Raw genomic sequence first — 11757 nt, forward strand, 5'->3', positions numbered from 1 at the left:
ACTCTCCTCAGGTGAGGGATTTTGCTCACTGGGGTTTGTGTAGTTTGTTGGTAGCAGAGATGGAGACCATTCATCTCAGTATATCATACAGCCACTTGGCGATTTTTTAAAAAAGTCTTTAACATTTCCCTGCCGTTGATACAGGATCTATATTTCTTTTTCTGTTACATTCAAAAGACTAGTGCTGTCTTTGTATGGAGAAACCCAGGGCATTGTGATCTAACAGTGTCCACTGTTGTGCTTTCTCTCCACACCTAAATTCAGTTTTCTTCCGTGCTTTGCAGCACTACTGAACCATTCCAAAAGTCTGATAAGCATCAGTTGAAAAGTCCAAGATGTACTTGTTTTCTAAGAATAAAAAGAAGCTTATGCTGTTTTTATGACTTTATTAGTTCTAATCAAGCTTTTAAGAACTGCTCCAGCGAGAAGACAGTCAACAACCTGTGTCTAAAACATAAGAGTTATCACCTTCAACTAGGAAAAAATGTTAAGTAAACTTACTATAAAAGATAAAACTGAAAAATTACTATAACCTATTAAATTATTGCATTCAAAGATAAACAGGATAAAAGACTTCACATGTATTTTAATACAAATCCTTTATCCCAGTACCTAAATTGGAATCATTTAAGAAATTTAGACTGGTTTCTCAAAAAAGTTGTTTTCTTTGGAATGTATCCAACTAAAAAGCTACTTATTTAGAAGAAATAGTTTCATGTTTTTAAACCTGTTAGTTTGCCTTTGATAAAATCAGTGGTGGCCATTAAACATTTGCAAACCAGGGTGTAATTAATATTTTTCTTGAGGTTTTAAGATTCTTCTTTAGTGAAAGAAATAAAAGGTAACAAATTTCAAAGGAACAAAAAGAGGAATGCAAGACATTTTAAAGATGAAAAAATGACTAAGAAAATTACTGCAGACAAAGAGGGCCAGCCTCGGCACTATGCCAGGCACAGCATAAGTATTTAGTAAATGCTTATGGAGCAGCCAGGCTGAGGCAGAGTAAAAACCTATAGAGTTAGAAATCAATTAGATTGTAAAACCTTTATTGTATTCCAGATACTGGCATCGATCCCTAAACCCCAGAAAATTGGTAGAAGTGAAATTTTCTCACTTGAGTAGAAATATGACATTACAGAGAACAATGAAGCTTTACAGACTTCCGGATGTAAGTAAGAATGATTTGCAGTTTTTGAAGCTGTAACAATTGAACCTTTTAAAAGGAAAGAAGTATTGCAGCAGTCTCAAAATGGACCTGTGTCTGTGAAAGGGAATATATAGCTAAAAAGACTGCGTAGAATTCAGGAACTAGGAAAATAGGGGAGTTCATTTGGAAATACAAGTTTATTTGTTTGATTTTTTTTCTTTCTTCCTTTCTTTTAAAGATTTTTTTAAGATCTTCAGTTTGTAGTGGGGTGAGATTGAATGAAGTCAAGTTAAGTTTTGGTATTTGGGTATTTATGGTCTGTTAAGTAAGGGGGAAGAAAAGTTCAAGTTGCCACTGATTTCTTGATACCATAGAGTGGAGGAGTCAAGTTTAGAGAAGAGGCCAAGGGAGAGGGAATAATGTTTCATTACATTATCTTCTTTTTTTAAAAGAACAAATTCCCAATATGAAAAGTTGTCTCTCTTAATAGGAAAAGTTAAGCATATTTAAAGTTAAGTAAGGCACATTTAAATGTGCCTTTGCTTTATTGGGGACTCAGATGGTGTGTTATTTATTACTTACTCTGTAAAAGATTGTCACAGACAGAGCAGCTTAAGACAGCACATTTATTCTTTTTTTCTTTAATTTTTTTTAATTGTAGTCGGATACAATACCTTTATTTTTATGTGGTGCTGAGGTTCGAACCCAGCGCCTCGCACATGCTAGGCGAGCACTCTACTGCTGAGCTACAACCTCAACCCCAGCACATTTATTCTTGCATGGGTTTTGCAGGTCAGGGATCCAGGTACCACTTAGCTATGTCCCATTCTTTGGGTTCTTATGAAGCTGTCATCAAGGTGTTAGCCAGAACTGGGGTTTCCTCTGAAACTTGACTGAGGAAGGACCTGCTTTCAGGCGTCCATGGTTGTTGGCAGGATTGACTTCTTTGCTGGCTGGTTGACTGGGCCTCAGCTCCTTCTTTGTAGGCTGTCAGAGGCCATCTTCAGTTCTTGGTCACTTGATCTTCTCTATAGGGCAGTGCACAGCATGGAAGCTTATTGACCAAAGCCAGTGAAAGCCAGAGAGTCTGTAGAGGGAATCTGCCAGCTAGATGGATTTAGAACTTTATATAATCAGTTCATGAACGCTGCCATTTCTATTGATGAAAAGCAAATCACAAATCCCACAGCTGTTGGTTAGAAACAAGTTCCAAGTCCCATTTCTATTGTACAGAAGCAAACCTTAGTCCCTGCCTGCACACAGCAGGAGCAGATCACACAACTTGTGAACTCCAGAAGGTGTGAAAACTGTGTGCCCTCTTAGAATATATACACCGCAGATGGGATCTTTTGTTTGAATTTTGCTCTGTATGAATTGAAACAAAAACTTTAAGCATGCCTATTTTTTTTTTCACTAGGAGCTAATTTCTACTTTGGTCTCCCCAAATTTCACTCTTTTGAAGCTAAAGCAGTCTAGCTTCTGTGTAGGGAAAAGATCCACTTACATACAGGCTGCATAAATGGATTTAATAATAAGGAGTTTTGTTATTTGCCATTGGTTTATTCAGAATGATTAGAATTTAAGATGCTAAAAGTATTTTTGGCTTTTATATTTCGGTACAGATATCAGTCTTTTCATATATAACAAAGTTTTGGTTGGTTGGTGATAAATCACAAGTCAGGCCTTGGTTGTGAAACTAGGCTTTGGCATCTCCCTTCAGTTAGCTTGTGCAGCAGCCATGTGGTTGTAGAGACTGCCTTTTCCCCCCATTAAATTGAAATTAATAGTATGCTCTGACATATATTTTTCAGTTTGTTTTCACAACTTTTTGAAGTTAGTTCTTCTTTTCTCCTTATCCAGATGAAAAAACAGACTTATAAAGGTTGACACTCATGCAAGGGCACATCACCAGTAAGTGGATGGTTTGAGATACAAGCCCAGACATTAGTGTTTCATCTGTTAGACCCTGTTGCTTATGCTGTCACCTTTCACATGCCCCTGTTAGGGGCAACAAGCACCAGCCAGGGTCATCATGGGCCACACTGTATAGTCATTACAATGCAGGTTAGCACAGAGAAGGATAGTTGCCACAGTCCAGACAGTTCTCATTGGTATATTCCAGTCTCCTTTCCCCCTTCTAAGACATGGAAAAAGAAGAGTGGGTAAAAGAGGTGAAAGTACAGATGTTGAAAAATTGAGCGGGGCGCACACCTGTAATCCCAGTGACTCAGGTGGCTGAGGCAGGAGGATTGCAAGTTCGAGGCCAGCTTGGACAACTTAGGAAGACCCTGCCTTAAAATTTTAAAGAATAAAAATAATAATGACTTGAGATGTAATTCAGTGGGAGAGCACCCCTGGGTTCAATTCCTGGTATCAAAAAAGAAAAAAACTGGAAGGTGCCAATAACAGAGGCACTCTGCCTCTTCTGGTAAAAGCTGGACAGTGCAGCATATGTGAGATCTTTTTTGTCTCCAGAAACCGGATTAATGAGACCACTGCTAGCAATCTAGTCAATTAAGAACAATTTTGTACCATTTAGCATAAGAAGAGCCTTACTGAAAGCAATTCTTGCTTTATAGGGAAAGTGTCATTTTCTGATCTCTCATATTGTTTCTGCTTATAGCACTTGCTTTATATCTTTCCTGGACTTCTGAATAGTGCAGTTGACATTTATTGGGCCAGCATTGTGCTGGGCAATTCAACTTCTATAATCTCATTTATTATTCATAACAGTCATAGGAGATCAGGTCATTATCCCCACATCATGGGAGAGGAAGTTGCAACACAAGATTGATGGGATCAAAATCTGCTAGGCAGATGCATGACTCTCCAAGTACCCACATCAGTAGCTTCCGTTCTCTAGCATACTGGGTTTCCCCATGAAACCCATCTTTCCGTATCTCCCTACCCTTCAGGGTTCTTTTTTTTTTTTTTAATTTGGAGTTGAATATTTCTAAATTAGATAGTGTGTGAGCGTGTGTGTGTGTGTGTGTGTGTGTGTGTGTGTGTGTGTGTGTGACTTTGAAGATAAAGGTCAATATGAAGTAGAAAAAAAGCAGGAGTCAGGTTAATCTACCAGGGGTCTAATTTTGTGCGACAAGAAGGATATACTTGCTAAGACATGTCCTAAAACATGTGTTCTGTGTTTAGTAGCATTAGATGGATTTTTAGTGTTGAACATCCTGGTTGCTCCTTTTTAAATCATATAACCATAATCATTGTTTGCATCTGCCCTGGAATGTTGGCTCTTAAGCCACTCAGTTTGACAAATGGAAGCATTATTGTTTTCTAACAGAGCTCAGGGCTTTATTTCCTTATGTATTTGTAAGCAGATTTTACACAGATTTCAATATATATACAGTCCAGTGAGTACTGGATATTAATTGAACCCTGGAAGGTACATCTGACTCAGATACAGGATTTTCATTTGACACATCAGATTTTCTGTTACTGGAAACATCTCTTCACTTTTCATTGACCTCTTAGGAAACATGGCCCCTTTACTTTCTCTCACTATACAAAAACTTAATGTTTTATCAAAGCTTGAGTCTTCCCACTTCTTCCTGAAGATAATAGCTAGAGTTGGTTTATTTCACATTTTAAAAATATTTTGTTCTTCCATTGTTTTTTTTTTTTTTAGCCATTGCTGGTTGGCACAGTTGAATCGTTTTCCCCTATTTTCTAGTCCCACCCCCTTTTTATGGCTGGTATGCTCTGTTCTGTTTTGCCTTAATGTGTCTGTAAATATTTCTTTGAAATGCTTGTAAATTGCCAAAGTTATGATGCTTTATTTGCCCAAACACTGTTTCACTAAGTCTTTAAATTTTACTACCCTCTGAGACCAAAGGATAGCAGTGTAGTCCAAGGACCCTTCAATGTCATAATGATGATTAGACTTAGGATTTGAATCCATGAAATCAACACTGTTTATATAATAACACTTAAACATAATTTGCATATTTACTTTCATCCTCTTAAAAATGTACTAAAAAGTGTTCCAGACGCTACATGGAATATTCCTTATGTCAAGTTTTTTGTTTTTAAATGTTCTCAGTTTAATTTCTAATTGGGTCAGTGTAGGTATATATCACCCACATAATCAAAGCTTTTCAGTAATTACTAGTACCAAGAGGTCCTGAGACTGAAATGTTTGAGAACTGCTATTTAAGAATGGCCACTGGACTAAAGGTGTGTTGCTTTAGTGATTTCACAGTGTGAATATTGAGTCAGTGAGAAATGTGTGCCAAAGAATATTTTGCTTCAGAAAGAAGTTGGCAAATTTCTCCCTTCTGAATGTTCTCTATTAATAGATGTCATATACCCTGTTGCTTTCATTAATTAATCTAATTGCTTGATATTATTTGTTACTGTACCAGTAACAAAAGAAAAAGAATGGCTATTTAATCAAGCAAAGAAAGTGTGTGTCATAACAGAAAATGATTTTGACCATGGTTTACATATCTATGTAAATAGATATGTGCTTTTGGTCTTTTAACTAGTATTTAGAAATACATGTTTATTTTTAAAATTTCAGTTGGGACCTGGATATTTCTGACTCATCAGCTTTCAGAGCAACAAAAACCAAAACATATGAATTGTCCATTAAATGTTAAGGATTCAAATTCTCTAAATTTAAGATTATTAAATGTCATTTTAGCTGCAGTACTGTGTAGATTACGTAAATCATCATTGAAGGGCCCCAGAGTAAATATGCAGCTGAGAACTTTTGGATCTGTAAATATAAGCATGGATCTCCTATTCTTCTCTCTTCATGCTGATTAATAATTAATTAGCACTCTGTCACTGAAACCTTGAAACCTCAGCACAACTAGTAACAATATATCAGTGGTACCTTCAAGATAAAAACCTATTTTACCCCATGAGATTCTACCTGGGTACCTGCAGGAATCATAATGATCTATTCTATAGGAAACTTTTATTTTAAAAGTATTTACAGGGCTGGGGGTATAGCTCAGTGGTAGAGTGCTGTGTAAAGCCCTGGGTTCAGTCCCCAGTACCACAGAAAGAAAAAAATATATATATATGTAAACCATTGAGGGCAGAAAGGTGGACAAGCAGTATTTTTGTTACTTGTTTCCTAAAATTTAACCAATATTTCTCCAAGCAAGGGAAATCAAGTTATTGGGGGAAAAGTAGGCTATTTTTTACTTTGTAATGTTTTTTTTTTGTTGTTGTTGTTGGGCTTTCTCAGGACTAGTCTTGAGTGCCTGGGTGTCTGTGGATAGTTCTAGAGAACCAGAGTGATGACGGGAGTTTTTGAGAACCAAAGTTGAACAAAATCAAATGGGGATCTGTCCTGACCTGTAGGCTTTTTATTCCTATGGCTTCATTTTAAAATTATAAAACTCTGCAGTGGTGTTAAAATGCCTACTCTGTTACCTTTTAATAAAACGATATGTCCTGAAATCCAGGCCCAGTATTTGATAGTCCTGCACCTTTAGAAAATACTTGGCTATTGAGCTGGAATATAGCTCCGTGGTAGATTACTTGCCTAGCATGTGTGAGGCCCTGGGTTTGATCCCCAGTAGGGTTGGCAGGGTGGAGACAGAAAGCAAATACCTAGATATTGTATTAAAATTCTTGCCTTCCCATCATTAATAAATATGATGATCATTATTATCCAAAGTACAGGTATGAAGATGTGAATGGTGTGAACATACTTGTATACAACTAGAGATATATGGAATAAGAATTGTAATGCATTCCGCTGTCATATATAAATTAAAAAAAAATTCTTGCCTTCCCATCCTGACCAATATGATTTACTCTTATATTGTTTTTGTTTCAGGAAACAAAATCACAACATCTTTTTTATGAACTGTTGAATAAGACAAGTTTCTCAACTGTGTTTTCAAAATGTTAGATTTGGTGATTTTTAAAGCAGAAACCCCAGAAGTCAGGCAATTGTTGTGCCCTGTCATACAGACTGTGAAAATTCTTGGTATTAGTTTATCAGTCAATTCATAGCATTCCTTTTGATTTTTTTGGGTCATGAGCAGTACTGACCAAAGACTTGCCACATAGAAAGAAGAACATTTCCTAGCATGTATTTTAACCCAGTGCTTCTCAAACTTTAACATGTATACAAATCACCAGGGAATCTTATTCAATTGCAGCTTCTAATACATTGGGTCTGGGATGGGGCCAAGATTCTGCTGTTCTAACAAGCTCCTGTGTGATGTGGATTCTCTGGGTCTGCAGACAAAGGGCATAAAGTAGTTTTACTCCTCTTACATTTAAACTTCTGGGATTTGTCTTATTTTTCCCTCCAACAAGGTTACCAAGACTTCAGGTTTGAGACCCATGGAACCAAAAGATATTAAAGCAGTGCGAGAATTAATCAACACTTACCTGAAGCAGTTCCATTTAGCCCCAGTGATGGATGAAGAGGAAGTAGCCCACTGGTTCCTTCCCCAGGAACACATTATCGACACGTTTGTAGTGGAGGTAAACATAAGGTGATAAGGTAGTACTAAGAAGTATGCACCACATATGATAAAGTTTGTTTTTCCATAAAGAGCACAGAGTACCAGTCTCTTCTTTCTTCCTCCAAGACTCAGTACTTCTGGATTAGATTTCTGCTCATCTTGATGGAATTGCATTTTCTTCTTAAGTTTCCATTTCTGGATTAGAGTGTACTTTTACTACATATTAATGCTTTTCTGTTGTTATCTGTGTGATTAATTGCTTTTCTCCTTTTTCAAAGGTTATTTTGGTTGACCTCAATCAGATGGCTGCATCCTAAGGCTTAATTCTTTTGGTTTTGGAATAACTGAAATGCCTTTGGTTGAGATGCCATGGATTCAGCCATTTAATCCTTGTTTAAGAAAGGAAGGAAGGAAAAGTAACAGTCCAGATTTTCCAAATTCTTGTTGAGATGAATCACTTGGAAGCTCTTTTGGTAGAAATGGATTGAGTTGCTTTTAATCTTGTAAATACTTGGAGTGGAGAGGGCCAGTTAGAAGTGACTCCAGGGGTTAGTTTACATTAGTTGTATACATAAGTGTTTACTTAGTACAGTCACATATTGCCTGAGTATGGGATCACAGGCCCAATGTATTAGTCAACATTTTGTCACTGTGACAAAATATCTGAGAAAATCAACTAACCTGAGGAGAATTTTATTTTGGCTCATGATTTCAGAGGTTTCAGGTCATGGTCTGTTGGCTCCATTGTTTTGGGCCTGTGGTAAGGCAGAACATTGCGTTGGAGGGACATGGTGGTTGGAAAGAGAGAGAGAGAGAGAGCAAGGGGTTGGGGATAAGATATGCCCTTCTAGGGCCTGCCCCTAGTGATTTCTTCCTCCTAAAACTTCTTCCACCTCCCAATAATGCCTTTATATAATGAATCCCTTAATGGGTTAATTCACTGATGATGTTAGAATCCTCATGATGCAATCACTTTCTCAAAGCCTCACCTCTGAACATGGCTGCTTTGGAAACCAAGCATTTAATACATGAGTCTTTGCGGGGACATTCCAGATCCAACCCATAACACTCAGTTAAGGCTGTAATGAAGGGGAGCCATGGTAGATATGACTCAAAGGACATTTTTGAAGAACAACTGAGCAGTCTGTTTCTAAATTTTTATTTCCAAAGCAACATAAGAGTTGCCATCTTTGCTTTTAAAAAAAAAATGTCATCTTTATGCACCTATGTGAGTTTCTCAGGGCAGCTCATCTCAAACTTTCTTGTTTCAGGACTCCTTTACTCTGAAGAATTATTGAGGACCTCAAAGAGCTTTTATTTTATGGATTACATCTATAGATATTTATTTATTCAAAATTGAGACATTTGATATTATTCCACATAACAATTTAATAATAATCAATTCATTACATGCTATCTAATGACCATATTTTGTATGAAAAACTATTTTTCCAAACCACAAAATTAGTGAAAGATGGTACCATTTGCATTTTTGCAAATCTTGTTAATGTCTGACTTAATAGAAGACAACTGGGAACCTATTATCTGCTTTTGCTTTCAGTCTATTGTGATATGTTAAGTATGTGAAGAAAATATTTCACATGAAGATACTACTATTAGCAAGCTTTTTATCCTCTATTGCATTAGAATCCATTGGTCTGTCTTGTCCTTGTTTTTTTTTTTTTTTGGTGCTGAGGTTTGAACCCTGGGCCTCTCACATGTTAAGCAGGTGCTCTGCCATTAAGCTGTCTTGTCCTTTGAATGAATCTTTTATCCGTATATGAGTTTTTAACATTTTACATGGCTATTTGGAAAAAAAAACTGATTCACTGAATTTTTTTATAACTTTATTTTGTTTATTTAATTTGTTTACGTGGTGCTAAGAATCGAACCCAGTGCCTCACACGCTAGGCAAGCACTCTACCACTGAGCCACAACCCCAGCCCCTGATTCACTGAAGTTACATTTCATCTTGTGGTATCAAAAACTCACATGTGTGGATATCACAACCTTTGTTATCAGAAAAGGTTATAATGTAACTCATGGTGAAGGATACAAGTTTTTCCCAAAATTTAACTTACACCTGAAAGCTCACATTTTATCATTGGCAATATATCCTGCCATTTTCTTTTTCTGGAACTGACAGGTTCTTATTCATTTTCAAAAAAATATGCCATATACCAAGTCTGAACAACCATAATCTTGCCAGTTTTACTTTCAAGTAGTGTTCCATGAAAAAAGTGGCTAGCTCAGCTCCCAAGTTGTTCTCCTGGAGGCAGCCTATGTGTTTCAGAGTGGAGATGGCAGCCTTCTAATACCTAGAGCTTTCATTTCTGCAAATGAAATCTTTCATTACTACTTCATAATGTAGAACATTGACTCTTCGGTCAGCCTGAGGGAAACTTTCCTGGTAGGACCTTTTGCTTTCTAAGAACTTTACGCAAATCACTGACTAGCACTTCTGCTATGGTTCCAACTGCCTGCTCTTCTTGGCCACCACCCAGCATAATATAAGGGGCTCAAAATAGGCTGCCAAGAAATAATTCTCACTTGTTGCTTTTTGTCTGGACAGAAAATTATGGTGAAAGAGTTAGCTGCATGCAGTTTTTTCAAGGAGACACTTACCTGGTATCACCATTGTCCTTTAGAGCTCCAGTGGGAAACTGACTGACTTCCTGAGCTTCTACACGCTTCCGTCCACAGTCATGCACCACCCTGCTCATAAGAGCCTCAAAGCTGCCTACTCCTTCTATAACATTCACACAGAGACACCCCTGCTGGACCTCATGAACGATGCACTCATTATAGCTAAATTGGTGAGTGACTCAGTCATTTTTGTTCAATTTAGTTCTTCAAGAGTATATGCCAAAATATATAAAACGTCTCATGGTGTTTTCTTCCATCCAGATGTAATTCATGCAATGCCCTCCCCAACCCCATACACACTATTGACAATGGAAGAATTTTGCTGTATTTCTTTTAAAACATTAGTGGCTGTTTTCATCATTGATTTTATTTCAATTTAACAAAAACGAAATATTGTATAAGTTAGAAAACTTAACCCTTATACAGGAAGACACAAAATTCATAAGGGATATAAGATGCAGCCTATGAATGTTAATTAACTTGAAAATACATATCTTTTTATTATTTTTCTATTTTCCCAGAAAAATTATTCTCAGGTAATTATTAAATAGATATCTTTCTTTTAAAAATAAATTTGAATCAGCTGACATACATTTTGATGATACATATTGAATATGGGAAAATAACTGCTCATGAGAAATTGGAAACAGTACTTGAAAAATGTCTTCCTTGATTTCTCTGGCGTTAGATCATTGAAAATATTGTATAAATTTGCTACTTTTGGTCTCTAAATCAACATTATCCCGATTGCTCATTTTCAGCAACTTTCCCTCAGTGGTCAATAAGTTAAAGTAGAAATTAAAATTTAGGTATTCCTTCTATATTACATTTTGCATAGTATTACTATCTAACACTTTTAAGAAATTTATTTTTTACCATTAAAATATTAAACTTACTTTCCAGTATCAGTCCAAGACAAACATGCTATTTAAAGTCTTTACAACTCTTAGCAATAGCTTCACTTACGTCAGGCCTTAGGCCAGTAATTAATAATTCTGGAAATGGAACCATCTAGACAACTGCTACCTTCTGAATCAGGAACATGGTATTTTCTGAAATCTTAATAGGTTATTTTTATGTCAGTGATAGCCATCAGAGCACATTTTTTTTTTTTTAATTCAGCATTTTGAAAGATCTTGTTGACTCACTGTTAGCTTTTTAAGACAATTTTGTATGGTCTTCCTAACCTATACTATACATTGCAGACATTAAGCCCTATTGTAAATGCATATCCAAGCTATTAGTAGAGGAATTAAATGTTGTATCAATAATTTCTATAGATAGTCCTTTGATGTTTTAATTTTAAATCCTTCTTTCTTTGGCAGAAAGGATTTGATGTATTCAATGCACTAGATTTGATGGAAAATAAGACCTTCTTGGAAAAACTCAAGTTTGGTATAGGAGATGGTAGTTTGCAGTATTACTTGTACAACTGGAGGTGTCCAGGAACAGATTCTGAAAAGGTAAGTTATGTTGACAAAGTCTTTGTAAACAAAGTAAGTCTAACTAGACAAT

At 36.4% G+C, this 11757-nt stretch overlaps 1 protein-coding gene across 6 annotated transcripts in view; it reads left to right on the plus strand.

Moving 5' to 3' along the window:
• Nmt2 (N-myristoyltransferase 2) overlaps window positions 1-11757 on the plus strand; it is a 43392-nt gene that overhangs the window by 30701 nt on the left and 934 nt on the right. For 5 of the 6 annotated variants that reach the window (XM_071599872.1, XM_027928618.2, XM_071599871.1 and 2 more), the window contains 4 exons: window positions 1060-1168; window positions 7445-7615; window positions 10245-10412; window positions 11568-11705. In XM_071599872.1, the coding sequence (XP_071455973.1) occupies window positions 1060-1168; window positions 7445-7615; window positions 10245-10412; window positions 11568-11705 (586 nt within the window). The remainder of the gene's footprint in view (window positions 1-1059; window positions 1169-7444; window positions 7616-10244; window positions 10413-11567; window positions 11706-11757) is intronic. The other variant, XM_071599873.1, reaches the window with a different exon arrangement.

The sequence above is a fragment of the Marmota flaviventris genome, chromosome 12 (genome assembly GCF_047511675.1).
Source record: "Marmota flaviventris isolate mMarFla1 chromosome 12, mMarFla1.hap1, whole genome shotgun sequence".
In the NCBI taxonomy this organism is placed as follows: Eukaryota; Metazoa; Chordata; class Mammalia; order Rodentia; family Sciuridae; genus Marmota; species Marmota flaviventris.